General features: G+C 42.4%; 1 protein-coding gene and 1 pseudogene across 2 annotated transcripts in view; one reads left to right on the top strand and one right to left on the bottom strand.

The window, feature by feature from the left end:
• Positions 1-19,597, bottom strand: part of kiaa0586 (KIAA0586 ortholog) — a 65,912-nt gene that overhangs the window by 20,754 nt on the left and 25,561 nt on the right. Inside the window, exons 12-20 of the mRNA XM_084044654.1 lie at positions 9,746-9,911; positions 8,932-9,051; positions 7,321-7,502; positions 6,320-6,389; positions 6,021-6,101; positions 5,223-5,336; positions 4,233-4,431; positions 1,938-2,141; positions 324-538 (exon numbers count right to left, since the gene is read on the bottom strand). Coding sequence (XP_083900780.1) covers positions 324-538; positions 1,938-2,141; positions 4,233-4,431; positions 5,223-5,336; positions 6,021-6,101; positions 6,320-6,389; positions 7,321-7,502; positions 8,932-9,051; positions 9,746-9,911 — 1,351 coding nt within the window. The remainder of the gene's footprint in view (positions 1-323; positions 539-1,937; positions 2,142-4,232; positions 4,432-5,222; positions 5,337-6,020; positions 6,102-6,319; positions 6,390-7,320; positions 7,503-8,931; positions 9,052-9,745; positions 9,912-19,597) is intronic.
• Positions 14,995-16,306, top strand: LOC311036890 (beta-1,3-galactosyl-O-glycosyl-glycoprotein beta-1,6-N-acetylglucosaminyltransferase 3-like; annotated as a pseudogene). Its single transcript has one exon. The product of its transcript is annotated as a beta-1,3-galactosyl-O-glycosyl-glycoprotein beta-1,6-N-acetylglucosaminyltransferase 3-like (transcript).

The following is a 19,597-nucleotide window of genomic DNA, read 5'->3' as shown; positions in this document are numbered from 1 at the left end:
ATTCTGTGTGTGTGTGTGTGTGTGTGTGTGTGTGTGTGTGTGTGTGTGTGTGTGTGTGTGTGTACACACACAAACACACACACACACACACACACACACACACACACACACACACACACACACACACACACACACACACACACACACACACACACACACACACACACACACACACACACACATATAAATATATAAATATATATACATACATACATATACATATATACTGCTAATTTCTTATCTCGTATCCGTTATTTTTTTGTAATTCCATCTTGTTTCTATTCTACCAACTAGTTCATGAATGCTAGTTTTATTCTGGTTACCTGGGCCTCCGGCTGAGCTGCTTCCACGTCTCCAGAGCAGACCTCCATGACGACAACGTTGCTTTTACGTGGTGAGAGGGGAGGAGGAGGCACACGGGAGGAGGAGGGGACAACCACGGGCCGAGGAGGGGAGAGGAGAACCGCGGAAGGCCGGGGCGGAGAGGAGAAGAGAACCCTGGAAGGCCGGGGAGGAGAACGGTCTATCCTGGGCTGGCCTACAGACAGAATTAGATAGATAGAGATAGAGAGAGAGAGAGAGATAGTCTATACCAGGGCATGAATTTCATGGAGGCCATGAAGGCCCCGCAGTTTGGCCTCCTGCCCCTCAAAAAAAAGATAGGCCTTGATGCCACACCTGCACTGCCCCAGCTGATTTCACCGTTTTCTCCTCCAACTCCTTCCTGTCAAACCTGTCGGTTTGTAGACACCAGTGTTTCTTGTCAAGATTCTGAATTCTTAACTCTCCCCATTCTACTCTTCAATGGAGCCCAGTGACTCTGATTTTGTCACGGTCTGAGTTTTGAGGATGACTAGCTTGTGAATCACACAAAATGCCATACTAACATGGCTCAAAGTAGTATGGTGTTCAAAAGATTAGTAGCTACTATAATAGTATGTGAAATGCATTCAGAAGTTGGCAACTATTACATACAGAATGCATTTCTATACACTATACTGGTGACACAGTATTTGAAACCTGGGTTACACTATGCTTGTATAAATGTCCCACAAGGCAAAGCGGTAGCTGCGATAACATACCTGGCGCGCAGCGACGAAACCTCCGGCGTAATGTTAATTATTCTTCTTTTAAACACATGTAGAATGTAGTTATATGTTGAAACTGATGACATGTCCATTTTTAACTACTACACAGTGATGAGATGTAGGTGTAGTACCTCTGCTTTGTCACAAGATGGGGCACTTTCCAGTCCATTTGGTCTGATTCGGATCAGACTGAAATTAAACGAACTATTGTGTATATATTCAAAAGTATGTTGAGAAATGGCATACTGAGTAGTATGTAGCATGTGATTTCGGACACGGCTTATCAGTTCATCATACTGAGAGACAAGCAGAGGACACGGGAGTCTATTCCCCGTCAGGAGTCCATCAGCTCCCAGTACTTACCGCATGACTTGCAGCTACCAAGCCGTTGCAGCTACCAAGACTAGCGACCACCTTGTGGAAGCTAATGGGGATCCTAATAAAGAATAAAGAATAAAGCCGTGCTACTCATACGCTGAGTTGGCGGTGGCCAAAATCGAACCCATGAAATTGTGGTCCAAAGGCGAGCGCTCTACCGTGTCCGATTGAGCTACCAGGACACTAACTTGCAACTAACGTTTTCAAATGATTGAGGAGTAAAAAGTACAATATCTGCCTCTGAGATGTAGTGAAGTGTGGACTATGGAGTGTCGAAAAATGTACATAATCAAGAAAAGTAAAAGTAACTCAGAATTGTACTTAAGTACCATACTTGAGTTAATGTACTTAGTTACTTTAAACCACTGCATATAAGTCATGCTATTGATCAGATTACATTGCTGGTTGCATTATTTGAGAATTATAACTAATTAACTAATTGAATTATTTAATAATTAAACACAAACGCACAGTGACCCAGGGGGATCGCCATGGGGACGGGTTGTCCTTCCACAGGGGTCGTTGGAAAGTCATTGGGGTCACTGGGGATTGTGTGGGAGGGGCTAAAGATGTAATAGGGGCGTGGCCTCGGCGACAGGTCCAGAGGAGAGGGGATGGATGGGGCTGGAGGCGGGGACAAGTTCGTCTGAGTCTTACAAGACTTAACCTTTACTCCTGAGACAGAGAGAGAGAGACAGAGAGAGAGAGAGAGAGAGAGAGAGAGAGAGAGAGAATTAGTTATGTGATATACAACACCAGTCCAGGGGTGCTGCGGAATACTTTGATATAATTTTGAATTTGCTACAGCAAATACTATTTTATATGAGTTTAAACATTTGCCAATACGAACACAGGGCTGACAAACACACTCTCAGTAGTGCCAATACACGTGAGAACTGCTGAGCAATTCGAAAAATAACAAATCAAATCACCAAATGCACGTGGGTGCATACAAAGTAATAGATGTTTGGTAATTTCATAGGATCAATGAATCAACAAGTTTGAAATCGCAAGTGAGTGTGAGGTAGCAAAGTAAAAAAGAGGATAATTGGGACATGAATACAATAACAAAAAAAAAATCACTAAACACAAGAAATCCCCAAAAATGCATGTCATAACGAAAGGAAAATCTAACTGAATAGAAAGCACATAAAATCAAGGATTATGCAACCCCCACCCCTTCATAGGAGTCGACTGGCAAATGTTTTCTTCCTAACATTACCTGTCAACAGTTTGAAAAGAAAATATGGATACATTCAGCAACTGGAGGCCGTGTCCTATGTGTCAGGAGCAGCAAAATGGACAAAAGTTAGGCTATGCAACAATAGCTGCTTTCAGTTGGAGTGGCACTGCTATACCTGCCCCACACCGTTATTCCTGATCTGCAGGGTAAAGGTGTCAAATGGTGTAAAAAATGTAGGTGCCGTGGATAAAAATATGTATGTTTAGGGGTGCCCTGAGCCCAAAACGTTTGAGAACCACTGCCCTATATTATACTTAAACATATACTGTACTTGTATGATTGACAGTGAAGTAGTGTTGATTTTGACAGCAAATTTTGATTCAGTTTTAGTCATAGTCTTTTGCATCAAATTCCATTTAGTTTTAGTCATATTTTAGTCATCTGAAATGTTTTACTTATAGTCTAGTTTTAGTTGACTTAATATCATAGGAATAGTCGAGTAAATCTACAGTTGATTTAGTCGACTAAAAGGTCTTTTGGCGGTGCCTTGATGGCGTCATAATGGCTGATTTTACACTTAGTTGCATGCTGCAGTGAAGGAAATAATGATGTGATCCCTTGCCATGGAGAAGCCCTTGTTGGCAAGCACAGAGGTCAGACGTTTCTTGTAGTCGGTCACCAGTTTGCACACATCCCCGGAGGGATTTTGTAAGAAACACGAAATGACCATCAATCGCCCTCGGCCTGGGGCTCCTCACAAGATCTCGCCTCGAGGCGTATCAATGATCAAGCCCAGAACTACACTGGAGGAACTTGTTGCTGATCTCAGCTGGCAGCTGTAGACCACAGTCACCAAGAAAACCGTAACACGCTACACCGCAATGGATTAAATTCCTGCAGCGCCTGCAAGGTCCCCTTGCTCAAGAAGGCACATGGGGGTCGACAATATACATAAATGGCTGTTGTCCCAGTGCCAGAGTTTTTTTCACAGAAAACAAAAAGTGCGAGATACAGCCTTTTTCAATTCTAAGTTAAACAAGGAGTGGATGGAGCTGCAAATCTTCAGATGATGATATCTTGGGTTCTGAACATGTTTTTTTTTTTTACAAATTTTTCAAAAACACGTCAAACACGTCATTGGCACGTTGAGCCATACTGTAGCAGTAAAAACACGTGAAACACGTTAATGGCACTCAATGAGTTAAGAAAAAGTATCAATACTGCCATATAGAAATACTGTTAGAAGTAAAAGTCCGGAATTCAAAATGTACTTGAGTAAAAGTACAAAAGTATTAGCATCATAATGTACTGAACTCTCTCACTGCCAAGAACGACTTGGGACGAGACATCGTCATAACGCCCTGGCTGCCAAGAACGACTTATGACGACTTAAGAAAAAAAAAAGTAAAATACAAATACCTCAATTCTTTACTTAAGTACAGTACTTGAATACATGCACTTAGTTACTTTACACCACTGCCGTTTGCCCTGATGTACTTTTTTAAAATTACAGTGAATTCTTGGGTGCCAACATCCTTCCCTCAGCTATGAAGACACTTTTGGATCTAAAAAGTCAAACTTACCTTTGACCCTCTCCACCAGTCGGGGTCGCGGGCCCCTGGCCCGAGGGGAGGTGGGGGAGTTGAATCGAAGGTAGGGGCCCTTCTTCAGAGTCCTCCTGTGGCCCTCGTACAGCGCTCTGCCGTACAGCTGCTGCAGGTAGGCCTCACCTTCCCCTCCATCGCCTCCCCGTTCACCTCCTCTCTGGGAGTCTGTCTGGAGCTGGAACAGAACATCCATGCATTACTCATCTCACTTTGCTAATGCTCACATGTCTCAGGCTCTTTTGGTATGTCTGAAAATATTTACCCATTAACAACTCATTCACTGCCAATTTATTATTATTATTTGTTTCACACAGAACCAGAGGATAACGTGATCCGAAGATTTACTGCTCCGTTCATTTCCTGGTTAATTTATTTGGGAAATAACCTGTATCTCGGCTCCTGTGTTTTACTATGTATTTTTTGCGAGACATGCTATTTTCAACGGCGTATAACAAGCGAACGGGAGGTCGCGATGACATTTTTTTTTTTTGCGGAAGCACAGTGAAATGTTAAGAAAATCGAAAAATCGCTGGCAGTCAGGGCTTTATTTACTCTGGCAGTGGAAGAGTTAAGACTCTACAAATGCTTTCTAAATCAGTAGTTCTCAAACTTTTCCATGCCAAGGACCCCCAAATTGATACACTTATTTGGCCGCGGACCCCCATCTGAAAATGTTTTATGCCAGGTAGCCGCAGAAGAGAAGATTTGTGTTAAAAGAATTCAAATTATTTAAAGAAAAATAGCAGATGTACAAGCTCGCAGCGTGGCATTAAGTGACACGCTGTGAGCTTGTATATCTCTATTTTTGAGAACCATTGTTCTAAATCCTAAGAGTATAGCTAAAATCTAAAATGCCAAAGACGCTTTCCCGGTTTTAATGGGTTAAATCAGTATGAGAAAATGAGTTGACATGAGATAAGATGAGACGAGAAGAGGAGAGAAGAGAAGAGAGGAGTTCATGTGTACATGTGTGAGTCCTGTGTCTCTGGGCCGTTCCGTCTGTCCGTCCTGGGTGTTTGTCTGTCCACTGAGTCCTCTCTGTTTACTTCCTGGTCTTCTGAGCGTGCCCAGTGACCTCCCCTGCAATCCAACCAATCAATTCCATCAAAGCTTTATCGGCACAGCCGCCAAGACAAATAAAGATGGTTCGTGACTTATGGCTGATGCCCCAGTGACTCCGTCTAGTCAGAGGTCAGTAGGCCTGTCACAAATATTACATAATCGCCTGATCGCAAATATTTGCATACTCGTCATAATTGTTTCCAAGTTAAAACATTTTCCAAAAATAGCAGAACAGGCCGATCTACAAGCTTACAATGTTGTAGATCTGCTATTTCTGATATTTTTATATTTATTTGAAAGTGTAAAATTATTAAATATGTCAGTAATTTCTTTGTATATTCAAGTTATTTGCCCTCTGCAATTTTTGATTATGAAGCCTAAAAGGCGAACAGAAATGTTGTTTTTGTTCACATGTTCCAATGTTTAATGCCCAAAACATAATAAATTGTTAATCGCAATTATTTGTGTGATAATTAATCGTCAACTTACATTTATAATCGTGACAACCCCAGAGGTCAGTTGGTTGACGTGTGTCTGTGTCTAGTCCTGTTCGCACGGGACTAGTACTAGCCGAGGACCTCTGATATTTTGTAATACTGGCCTTTTTAACAGTAATAACTATGGTGGATTACGGTGAACAGATAATACAATAATGTATTAGTTTACACTAATATAAAACATAAATGTATTTCATAAACAAACCTCTTTGCTCTTGGCGGGCAGTGAAGCATCTTTGCTTTTAGAAACATCTTTGTTGGTGGTGGTGGTTGTTGACGTCTCAGCCTGAGAGAAAAGCAAAGTAAAACCAGTTCACCACCAGTAAGACTGGCTAAAGAATGGACAGACCGGGGTGATATGTGAATTCAATATATGACATTATTTATATGACAGAAACATAAGGGTCTGATGTATCCAAATGATCACCATTTCTCGAGAGGAGAGGAGAGGAGAGATCAAGATGAGGAGATCAAGATGAGAGTAGAGCAGATGTAAACACTGACCTGTGTGTCTCTCAGCGTGCTGATCCAGGCGTTTACTGTCTTTTTAATACGAACTTCTTCACTTGAATCTCTACAAGAAAATAAACATTTTACTACTGAGACACAATTAGGGCTTTTAACTATCCATTATCTTCTTTCTTTAATTTTTTTCAATTAAGTAATTTACATTTTTACAAACTGCATATAAAACAACTCGAAACATTTGATTAGATTTATTAGAATTGAATAAATTGATTAGTCTGGTTAACCACATTTTATACGTTTGTTGTACAACACTGTTGCTCAATAATATCTACAAACTCACTAGCCTCACTGGCATTTGCCAGACTAATCAAATGGGTTCACAAAAGGTCCCCACGGTATCGTGGGGAACTTTTGTGATTGTCAATGACAGGTTTCTAGATGTGCTATTTTGGTTATTTTTGCTACTATTTTATAAATGTTTGTAGTTTCATCAATTAATCAATATTGGTTTGATTAACTGTTGTACCCCTGCATGCGTGTGCGGGGTATTGCAGACCTGCCAACCTTGGGAAAATGTTTTGAGAACCACTATTGTGTGCTTCTTTGCACTCTTTTGCGCATTTTTGATTGATTGAATATTTTATTAGGCAAAAAATGTAAAACAGCACAGTTACATTTAAAATACTTTGTCTAACAGGTCCGTTCATGAAAGTCCTTGCAGACTTGTTTCCAATGAGGGCCTTGTTGGTTATTAATGGCAGTAGAATAATGTTTGATTGATTGATTGAATATTTTATAGAATTCTTTAGAGGTACAACAGGTTAAAAACGCCTAATGAAGGAGACAAAAAAAAAGTCAAATGCTTGTTTCCATTGTGGCCCATTAAACATTCAACACCCAAACAACAACAGTGCAACTAACAACAAAACAAAATATCAAAATATACAGTTTTAAAACCATTCATGATAATAATGTGTGTGTGTGTGTGTGTGTGTGTGTGTGTGTGTGTGTGTTTGTGTGTGTGTGGGGGTGTATACCTGTTGTGTGACAGAGCGTTCAGGTGTGCGTTCAAAAGGTGTGAGTGCGTGTGTCTCGTCATGACCTCCAGGTTGTCCTCCACAACCTTACGTCTCCTGCGGACCTGATGGAGAACCTGCCCCGCCTCCTCCAACACAGACCACGCCTCCTGAGGCGCTGAGGCTCCGCCCTCCGCAGCAGGCTACAAAAGAAGCAGATATAAGGGGCCGTGTCCACAGAGAACGCCTTTTGAGCTGAGGAGCGTGTGAGATATCATGTCCATAGCATGTGCGAGTGTGAATCACATTGACTGACAGAATCAGTCTGGTGTCTACTTAAAGCCCGAATTCCATCACAGCTTAAGCACGACACTGTCCACACGGCCCGCACCAACATATCTACCGTTTCCACAGCACAAAAGTCCCCCCTCGCAGTAGACCCATGTGGACAGACACAGCTGTGAGCCGACCAATCAGTAGCAGCAGCGTTATACGTCACAGCTTTAGCTCAGACCTACCCAGGACTGGGTACTTTTTAGGCACCAGTTTAGTGCCACTTTCACACCACGCTACCCACTTCGTTGTAGTGGGAACCGTGGCACAAGTGGGCGGTGTGGGGTGGGGCTGGGTGAGGCCATGCATATGAAAGCTGCCTTAATTAAGCCCCTGGCCACCAGCAGTCCCACATTGGGGGAGAAAGAAGAAACAGCGTCGGCCTTTTTCCTACCTGGATCTGACACTTTTGGCATGAAAAACATTTAAAGGGTCCATCCATGGGATTTGTATGGGATTGTAATCGCTGAAACTTAACAACACGCTTGGTTCATTGATAACATGAAACAGAGAATAGCCTAGATCAGGAATGAACTCCCCACAATAATAGAGTAGCCTACTGGACTGGACAGCTGTCCTGCGAACATTTTTATAATTTCAGGTTATTTCAAGAGGTTATTCAACTCTCTCCAACTTTCTTTTAATCGCACGTCATTTGCGGCATGCGTGACTGACAGCGCGCCGCGAGGCTTGCACTACCTGACACACAAAGCCTCAGACTCAGACATATTGGTCGGATCGGTAGGTGTGAGGGCCACAGTGAAACCCTCCGTGATTAGCAACCAGGGGATTAGCAATCAGGGGATCGATCATACTGGAGATTAATATTCTGTGGTTCTTGAAAGATTAGTCAGAATGCTTAAAAATGCTGGCAGAAGCTACAGTCTGTTTTAGAAAACCCCTGGCAGTGAATGTGATAATAGCAGAGGTTGTTTATGCTGAGTTTGCTGAACATGAGAAAAGTTTTTGGAAGAAAACTAACACGTTACTGTATGTCCAGTCACTGACCTGCACTCTAGATGTTCCTTCTTACTAAGACCAAGTTTGAGGAGCAATTCTTTTGCACACCTCCACCAAACGGTGGCCCAAAATATAATAGAATATGGAGGTCCCCCCAGGGGTCCTTGAGGTGGTTCCAGGGGGTCCCCAGCTAAACTAGTTAATGTAGCATCAAAATCAGTTAAAGTTTGGGAGTCCCTTGACGTGAAAACTCATATAAATCACTTGATGATTAAACTTTTTAGCAGGCAAACCAGTCTAACTACGGGAGAGGAAGAGGAAAAGGGGGGTGGTGGTTACCTTGGATACGCAGGGAGGTGCAGGAGGAGGTGTGGTCTGAGTGGAGGAGCTGACCTCCCTGTTTCTATGACTACCGAGTCCAGGGCAGGTGATGGAAGAGCTAGGGAGAGTACCATCATCCTGTGTAGAGGGGGAGAGAGAGAGAGAAAACCAAGTTGTTGTGAGCTTGTAGATCAGCTATTTTAAAAAATAATTGACAATATTGCCTATAATGATATACCCAAATTAGGGATGCCAGGTTGAAAGTGCTTAACTGTGTTTTTTTATTTTTTCATTGTTTTGTTTTTTGTTTGTTTTTTTATCCAACGATTTTGTAACCCCTTTTCACCCCGTGCCAATTATCTAAGTGATCCTGGGCACTACACTCCCCCCGCCAGCCTGGGGGGCCCAGAGCCGAGCTCTTGCCTCCTTCGACGCATGAGAGCCAACTGACCTTCTTATCACCTGACAGGGGGGAGTTTCCCCGGTAGGACTTAGCGTGTGGAAGGAACACGTTATTCCAGCCAGTTCCTTTCCCCTCCATAAGGCGCCCCGGCTGTCATGGGGTAGGCGGTATAGCGACCAGGATTATTACATGTTTTTGTGAGGGTATTAACTACCCTAGGAGACACGGGGAGAACATGCAAACTCCACACAGAGTAGGCCCTTTCGCCAACCCCACATTGTGTTTGGTCCAGATATTATTGCTGCAGGGCTGGTTCTGGCCCACGGGCCATCTGTTGAGCCCCTCTAGCATATTGTATTGTATTTGTTGTATATTATATTGTATCGTGTTGTAGATTGTATTTATTGTATACCGGTAGTATCATCTCACCGTCAGGATGTTCTTCATCTCTGTCCTCAGTCGACTCATCTCCCTCAGCACGTGATTGGCTTGCCTTACTGCAGCTTCACTCTGATTGGCTGGAGCCTGTGACTGACTTCCTGTATGGGTGTGGGTTTCCGTGGCAGTGGCCTGTGGGTGGTGCTGTTGAGTTTCTCTGCACGACAGACAGACAGACAGCAGAGACTTTTAACCACATATCCTTAGTTGACCGGAGACCCCAGGGGTCTAAACTAGGCCCCCTCTTGTTTTAACTCTTCCCTACATAGCTTTTCTGAAAAGAGCTGATCGACAAGCTCACAACACGTTGTAACACTGCGACTTGTCAGCTTGTAGATTGGCTATTTTCGCGGAATCTTCGCCCCCAGAATATGGCCGCTAGGGTTCATGTGGTTAAACGGCAACAACAATAAAACATGCATTTTGTTCATTTCCATGAGTAAATCTGATGTTAATACATAGAATATTATGTAACATGTCTGAATGGATGTTGTGTCTAATGTATAGTCAGTCTACTGCCTGACTAGATGTTGTGTCTAATGTATAGCCTACCGTCTGTGAGTGGATGTTGTAGTCAATATATATTATGTAATGGTACTATATAAGTATGAGCAGGATAGAAAAGGAGCAGTACTGGGAAACATATGAAGGATATAGAACTATTATTTCAAGTAGGTGTTATGTTGGTAAGTATTTTGATGCAGTCCCACCAAATGACCACTAGGGGTCATGATGGCAACGTGTTCAGCGTTTCAACATTTTTCATGACACTAATCCTTCCATTCTACCCTACCCGTGTGTGTGTGTGTGTGTGTGTGTGTGTGTGTGTGTGTGTGTGTGTGTGTGTGTGTGTGTGTGTCTACAGCTTATACTGTAAACACACTGTCTCCTTCTCAGCTGTCCTACTGTCTGTCTCTCCTACACCGTCTCCCTCTCAGCTGTCCTACTGTCTGTCTCTCCTACACTGTCTGTCTCTCAGTTGTCCTACGGTCTGTCGGTCTTTCATACACTGTCTCCCTCTCAGCTAAGCTGTCCTACCGTCTGTCTCTCCTACATGTCTCAGCTTTCCTACTGTCTGTCTCTCCCACACTGTCTTGTCTGTCTCCCTCTCAGCCTGCCTAAAGTCTGCCTCTCCTACATTGTCTCAGCTTCCCTACTGTCTGTCTCTCCCACACTGTCTCACTCTCAGCCTTCATATAACATATGTCTGTCCTACACGCTATTTGGAAAAAGATACCCCACCTTCTCTGTTTCCATGGTAACAACAGGCAGCATCTCTGTGCTGATAGCTGGGTTAGCAGTTCATGACACACAGAGAGCTCTGTACTGGGCCACCGCCTTTTTCCGCTCTACACCAAATATCTTCGCAGAAAACAGCCGATCTGCTATTCCCGCCAAATGTTCACCCCCCCCCCAGAATGGGGAACGCTAGTGTTCATTGTTGTTAACAGTCGGATACAGACACTCATTCCTTTCAATAGGTTGGATTATGGAGGTTGATCACATCACAGGTTTACAGACATTTATTTATTTATTATCTGACATCTGTTTTCAGATAAGGGGAGGAAGATTAGAGACAGAAGGAAGAGAAAGGAATCAAAACAGCATAGAAACAGAAACAGTCGAGTAATCAAATGTTGCAATATGAGTAATATGAGTGAATAGTGCGAGCTGGACGATATAACGATCTCGATAATGAATCGCGATAAAACTAACGTTGTTGCGTTCGTTATTTACATTGAGCCACATCCGAGACGGAGTGGAGAACAAGACCAGTGGAACATACCACGGACATGATGAAACCAGTGTTACAGTGAACTTGTATTATCCTCCAAAAGGTGAGGAGATTGTTGACAAAGGGTTACACGACGTCTGTTATATATGGAAATGATGAGGATGTCCCAAAAGTGGCACGGCACAGTACCCTACCCTTTAAGAGGGGAAACAGAAAATGTTTTCCAAATCCATCCATTGTGATAAATTTCGATATCGATCAACATGGATAAAAAATGATTACGATAAAACATTTTTTGGGGTGCAAACACACACACACACACACACACACACACACTTTCTAAATGTAAGGTGCACTGGTGCAACCGATGAACATTTGTAGTTGCGCTGGACAGATTTTTGGGTGCACTCTGGAGCCCTGTATAGTAGCAGGTGCTGTATGTACAGTACATTTGCATCCGTGTTGATTTCGTCGACTACAACTATGATGAAAAATGTTCGTCGACTACCTGTTTTCACTGACAAAAAAACGAAATAAAAACTAAGCTATGATGACTAAAACTAAATATATTGACAATTATGTCAACAAATAAAAACTAGACGCGTCGCAATTCAGGGCAATTGCAAAGTGTGGTTGCGCCGACGCCGGTCGTGGACTGCGGCCGCCGGGACTCGAGGAATACGCCAGGAGGAATACTGTCGGACGCTGGGCCAATTACATTGTCACGTCTCTCATGAGATCACTTGCGTTTCATTTTGAGAGGATCGATCCACCCCGAAATAATGTTTTTGCATCATTTGTGGCGGTTACTTTTTGCGCATTTGTGGCACCCCCTATGGATCAAAGTGGAAATGCTTTTGGGGATTCGTTGAGTAAACCAACCTCGACATGTGATGCAAATTTGGGATCGATTGGTCGTTTCGTTTTTGGCATTTTTGGTAAAACGGGCTCCTCCCACTAACTTTGGAAGACAATTACAGACGAACGGTAAGGACTATCAAAATGCCGTTTGGATAGGTTCATCGCATGGGTCCATAGATCACGTGTACCGATTTTTGTGAGATTTGGAAACAAATTGTAGGAAAAGGAGCAAAAAGTGTGTTTTGAGGAAAATTCAAAATGGCGGAAAATCTATCCTGACGCAAATAGGCGTGGCCTATATGGGGAGATGCAAGGAATCCAGGGAAAAAGACATTTTGATTTTTCGACCTACGGTTCAAGAGTTATAGGCCAAAACGTAAAGGGGGCTGTTATAGCGCCACCATGAGGCCGACTGGTGTAATTATTTTTTTGATAATTTTGGACTAAATTATGAACCTCCCCTCAAAGTCTTGTAACTCTAGCCCTTACCGTTTCCGAGAAAAAAAATATTTGAATGGGAGTTTTTTCATTTTCCCATTAAAGTGTATGGGGAAATTTAATGCACTAATACATCAATATCAATTAAAATATGCAACCAATCTCTTAGAAAAATACAAGTGCACGATTCCCGGTGAAGCCGGTCATTTTGACATATGCCACTAAATTAGGAAAAATCACACCCAGTGTGAAGTGGGCGGTGTGTGGTCATCACAACATGACTCACTTTGAAAAAAAGGATAAATGACTTTTTTTAAAGTCCATACTGCTAGGGCTGCACATGTGTCATGTGTTTCGCTAGCCAATCACAGTCCTGAATTTGCAAAGTCAGCCAATCACATTACAGTTAGTGGTGATGATACTAGCTGTAATGTGATTGGCTGATATGAAAAAAGTATCGATTTGCATTAACAATGGAAGGGTTAGGGGGTACACAATTTTTTTGGTCGGTGTCCAAAACTCACTTATAGGGGGCGGCTACACCACCCCAAAAATAAACTGTGGGAGGAGTGTCGCGGCCGCCTGGACCGAGGAATATGCCGGGAGGAATACCGTCGGAGCCCGCGCGACATGTGATTCATTCGATTCGTGATGCATGCCGTTTTGATTTTAGGAAATAGGCCCCTCCCACAAATGTAACGGGCCGATCATATTGTTACGTAATTCCTGAGATCACTTGTGTTTCATTTTGAGAGGATTGATCCCCCCAAAAAACTTGTTTTTGCATGGAACGGTTACGTTTTGCGCATTTGTGAAGCCCCCTATGGGTCAAAGTGGAAATGCTTTTGGGGATTCGTTGAGTAAACCACCCACGACATGTGATTCAAAATTGGGATCAATTGGACGTTTCGTTGGTGATTTTTGGTAAAACGGGCTCCTCCCACTAACTTTGGAAGCCAATTACAGACGAACAGTAAGGACTATCAAAATGCCGTTTGGATAGGTTTATTGCATGGGTCCATAGATCACGTGTACCGATTTTTGTGAGATTTGGAAAAAATCTGTAGGAAAAGGTGCAAAAAGTGTGTTTTGAAAAAAAATCAAAATGGCGGAAAATCTATCCTGACGCAAATGGGCGTGGCCTATATGGGGATATGCGTTGTGACCCAAGGAATCCAGGGAAAAATAAATTTTGATTTTACAACCTACGGTTCAAGAGTTATAGGCCAAAACGTAAAGGGGGCTGTTATAGCGCCAGCATGAGGCCGACTGGTGTAATTATTTTTTTAATAATTTCGGACTAAATTATGAACCTCCCCTCCAAATCTGGTAACTTTTGTTACCAGGTAATTTGAGTTTTTTCACTTTTCCATTAAAGTGGATGGGGAAATTTAATGCACTAATAAATCAATATCAATTAAACTATTTCACCAATCTCTTAGCAAAATACAAGCGCACGATTCCCGGTCAAGACGGTCATTTTGACATATGGCACTAATTTGGAAAAATAAACTGTGGGAGGAGATGCGGTTTGAAATAAAGTTTATCTAGAAAGAAATAAAGTGTATTGAGTACTATAGTCTGGTTGCCCTGTTAGTGCAACCACACTAACTAGAACCAGGAGACCTGGTACTGCTAGACCCCTAGTGGTTGAAATCTGAATGGCCGGACTTCGCATGACTTGTGTATCTGTCTGTGTATCTGTCTTCCCATTTATGCCATATATGGAGAAAAGATGGACAAAAGAGGAAAAGAGGGACAAAAGAGGGATCCGTCTGTCTGTCTGTGTATCCGTCTTCCCATTTATGCCATATATGGAGAAAAGAGGGACGAAAGAGGGACAGACAAAGCCTCATGTAGGCCGACCCTCTGGGTCTGGCAAAAAACATCATGAAATATCTTGGCCCTCTGGTGTGTACAAAATGTAACCAAATGGACCCATAGGGGTCAATGGCCAGGTGGCTTGGAATGACACTGCACCCAGATATGGAGATGCCTGACGCTGTACAGTACTGACATCATATAGATGACATCACAATATAATATAAATAGAGACAGTTTCTCAGAACAAGTGAAACAGACGTTTCAGTGTGGAAGTTTGTCAAATAAGCTATTAATAGTCCTGTTAATTTTCAAATTAGAACAGATACAAACAGAAGCAGACGTGGACCAGTTCAAACCGCAGATAGGTCAAAACCAAACCAGGATGAGTGGTAAATGGCTGAAACGCTATGCCTTAGGCATAGCGTTTCTCTTAGGAATCCTATTAGGCATAGCGTTTCTCTTAGGAATCCTATTCCTACTGAATGGGCCCTCTGGATCGCGCCCAGTGGCCCCCGGCCTGCCACGGGTACCACAAGAGGTCTGCTCTGCCATCGTCAACGGAGAGATGGTCGGCAAGGAAGATGAGATTGATCAGCTTATGGGGTCTAAGCAGAGGCTCTCAGAGGTGTCATACCTTAGCATGACAAAGGACTGTAAAGCTTACATAGACAAAAGAGGTTTTATCACGGAGCCCCTCAGCGAGGAAGAAAAGGACTTTCCAATTGCCTACTCCATGGTGATTCACGCAGATGTCGAGATGTTTGAAAGACTCCTGCGTTCCGTTTACAATCCTCAGAACGTCTACTGTGTGCACGTGGACAAGAAATCCCCAGAGATATTCCATACAGCTGTGACTGCAATTGTTTCCTGTTTCCCTAACGTCTTCATAGCTTCATCCTTAGAAAGAGTGGTTTACCGATCCTGGTCAAGAGTGCAAGCGGATTTAAACTGTTTCGAAGACCTCGTGAATTCTCCGGTCCAGTGGAGGTACCTGCTCAACACTTGTGGCACAGACCTCCCCATCAAGACCAATGCAGAAATGGTTCAGGCGCTGAAGATGCTCAATGGAAAGAACAATATGGAGTCTGAGGAAGTGCCAGACAGTAAGAAGGTCCGCTGGCAGTACGCCTGGCAAGTCACCGATACTGATCATACTCATATCAATACTATCGCCAATACAGGAATCAGGAAAACCCCCCCACCAATCCCCATGTTCTCAGGCAGCGCTTACGTTGTGGTCACGAGAGACTTTGTGAAACACGTGCTGCAGAACAAAGAGATTCAGAAGTTTATTGAGTGGGAATCGCGACACGGATTGTCCCGAGGAACATGTGTGGGCCAGTCTGAACAGGATGAGCTCTGTACCAGGGTCACTGCCTGCGCACAGGATGTACCACCTGTCTGACATGAATGCCATCGCTCGCCTGATGCATTGGAGTGGTCATGCTGGTGATGTAACAGAAGGCGCCGCGTACCCTCCATGCACTTCGGTGGTTAGAAGAGGTTTATGTGTATATGGCACTGGTGATCTCCAGTGGATATTTCAACAGCATCACCTCATGGCGAACAAGTTTGATCCAGAAGTTGATGACAATGCTATTAGATGGATCGAGTCAATTCTCCGTTTGAAAGCATTGCATAAACAAGACTGCAATCTGTCAATTGCTAACTTGCGCCTTGAGAACAAAAACTGAAAAAAAGATTGTAAACAAACCAATGTTATTTTTTTTTTTAAAAGGTCATCATTAAAATCTCCAAGAATGAGAGTTTGTGTTGTAGATATATTTTTTAACATTAATTTCATTGTGTTCTTAAAAATATTTAATTTCATCTTTGGTTCTCTGTAAATAAGGATTATACGAAGTTTCATACCATAATGTAAAAGAATGCTTAAGTATTCTAAGGTGTTAGAAAAAAATAATTCTTCTTTGTGTATCTCATAACTTTTTGTAGTTAAAAACATTAAGCCACCTCCTTTTGCTTTTATTCTGTCTTTTCTCAAAATGTTATGGTTCAATCCTGATAATTCCATGGTAGAAAAACAATGATCACTTTTTAAATGTGTTTCAGTCAAAGCAATAATATCTAATAATAATATCGGTTCAAGAGTTATAGGCCAAAACGTAAAGTGGGCTGTTATAGCGCCACCATGTGGCCGACTGTGATTATTTTTTAAATAATTTTACAAAAAACTATTAACCTCCCCTCCAAGTCTTGTAACTGTAGCCCTTACGGTTTCCGAGAAAAAAATACTTGAATGGGAGTTTGTGCAATTCCCATTAAAGTGGATGGGGAAATTTAATGCACTAATAAATCAATATCAAAAAATCTATCCATACGCAAATGGGCATGGCCTATATGGGGAGTTGTGTAATGACCCAAGGAATCTAGGGAAAAAAAGATTTAGATTTTACGACCTACGGTGCAAGAGTTATAGGCCAAAAGGTAAAGGGGGCTATTATAGCGCCACCATGTGGCCGACTGGTGTGATTATTTTCTTAATAATTTTGAAAAAAACTATTAACCTCCCCTCCAAATCTGGTAACTGTAGCCCTTACGGTTTCCGAGAAAAAAATACTTGAATGGGAGTTTTTGCAATTCCCATGAAAGTGAATGGGGAAATTTAATGCACTAATAAATCAATATCAAAAAATCTATCCAGACGCAAATGGGCGTGGCCTATATGGGGAGTTGCGTAATGACCCAAGGTATCTAGAGGAAAATAAATTTTGATTTTACGACCTACGGTTCAAGAGTTATAGGCCAAAAGGTAAAGTGGGCTATTATAGCACCACCATGAGGCCGAATGGTGTAATAATTGTTTCAATAATTTGGCAATAAATTATGAACCTTCCCTCAAAGTCTTGTAACTCTAGCTCTTACGGTTTCTGAGAAAAAAATATTTGAATTTTTGTTTTTTCACTTTTCCATTAAAGTGGATGGGGAAATTTAATGCACTAATAAATCAATATCAATAAAACTATGCAACCAATCTCTTAGCCTTATACAAGTGCACGATTCCCGGTCAGACCGGTCATTTTGACATATAGCACTAAATTGGGAAAAATAAACTGTGGGAGGAGTAGCGGCCCGAAGTATTGTTTATCTAGAAAGAAACAAACAAAGTTTATCTATAACGATAGTCTGGTTGCCCTGTTAGGGCAACCACACTAACTAAAAGACTAAAATGTCAGGGAGGGACTAGTGGAGAAGAGATCCAGTAGAAAACTAAGACAAGTCATGTTAGGTTGCGCTCGGGTGTTGCAGATCTACAGGCTCACAGATCTACAAGCTCACAATGCGTCGTGCTTGTGAGCTTGTAGATCGGCTAATTTCAGCATGCAAACAAGTGTAAAATCAGCCATTATGACACCATCAAGGCACCGCCAAAATACATTTTAGTCAACTGTAGATTTAGTCGACTATAATCTTCATATTTAGTCAATTAAAACTGGACAAAAACTAAACAGAATTTTATTCAAAAGACTATGACTAAATACACATTTGCTGTCAAAATCAACACTGATGTGCACCGACGATACCAGTAATGGAAAAGATGCCTAAAATGCTGGTATGGAGAGTGCCAGTCTATGCCATTCTGATACCACGTAAATGATCACATGATGATATTTCATTACATATTTTTTATGTGTCACGGCTGTTCAATACTCTTACTGTACTATTTACATCATCATTTTGTACCTGCATATTAACAATAATGAATGGATTTTTTTAACGTATTCCTGGATCAGTGGTTCTCAAACCTTTTAATTTCAAGAACCCCCATGATTCTAAAGAGTTACAGACCTGTAATGGTCCATATGGAACCCCCTCAAGGAACCCCCGAGGGTCCCTGGACCCCACTTTGAGAACCACTGTCCTAGATGTGTTTAAATTACACACTGGTATGGTATCTGATCGGTACTGTACTCGGTATCGACCGATACACAACAAGTAATGGGTATGGGAACATCCCTACATCGTTGTGTACATGCTGTGCATGTGATTGTGCCGTTTTGGGGTATCCAGTATCCACCATTGTTCTTATTTGGGTAGAACCCACCGATTTTGTTTTCTTATTGTCGGTCTGTCTGTCTCTCTGCCCTCAGATTCGGAGGTCATTGCTGTTTCACAGGAAATGTGAGAGGGGGAGGGGGGGGGAGGGGGGTGGACCTCTGCAGCAAACTGAAATATGTGGAACAAAGGAGAGGAGAGGAGAGGAGACACGCCTGTGTCTCCTGAGTGCTCATTGGTCAGTCTGACACGAGGAAAGAATGGGATGCGGGTGGGGGGGGCGGAGGGGTCGTTCACATTCCACGCTGGAGATGCTGACATCATCGTCTATAAATGGCCAACAGGCGAAGGAATATAATCTGGAAAAAATAACCCTTTGCTCAAAACACACACACACACCCCCAGTATAGAAGCACATTGAAAATGCTGCGTTTAAAATGCACGAATGTGCACATTCTGTCTAAAGACAAAGGCAACACAACACACACACACACACACACACACACACACACACACACACACACACACACACACACACACATCTGTATGAAATAAACATGACATGGTTGCGATACGATGCACCTGTGATTTCCATAGCAATGAGGAACAGTGTGCAATCCTACAGTCTGTCTGTCTGTCTGCAACATTCCTGAATAAATCATGTTCTGGGTTGGAGGAGGGGGTAACCATGGCAACACTGCACAGCACAGTAACCTCTGGATGGAGAGAGAGAGAGAGTGTGTGTGTGTGTGTGTGTGTGTGTGTGTGTGTGTGTGTGTGTGTGTGTGTGTGTGTGTGTGTGTGTGTGTGTGTGTGTGTGTGTGTGTGTGTGTGTAATGTGACACAGCTGTTCACACATTTCTTTATTCTTATAATTACACACGATACATTTCTTAATTTTGATTGGTATATTTCACACTTGCTTTGGCAACGTAAACATTTGCTTCCTTTGAATTAAATTAAAAGACAGA

This window comes from Gymnoscopelus microlampas (genome assembly GCF_963454915.1).
Source record: "Gymnoscopelus microlampas genome assembly, chromosome: 20".
NCBI lineage: Eukaryota > Metazoa > Chordata > Actinopteri > Myctophiformes > Myctophidae > Gymnoscopelus > Gymnoscopelus microlampas.
This window is presented reverse-complemented; position numbering and strand designations above follow the sequence as displayed.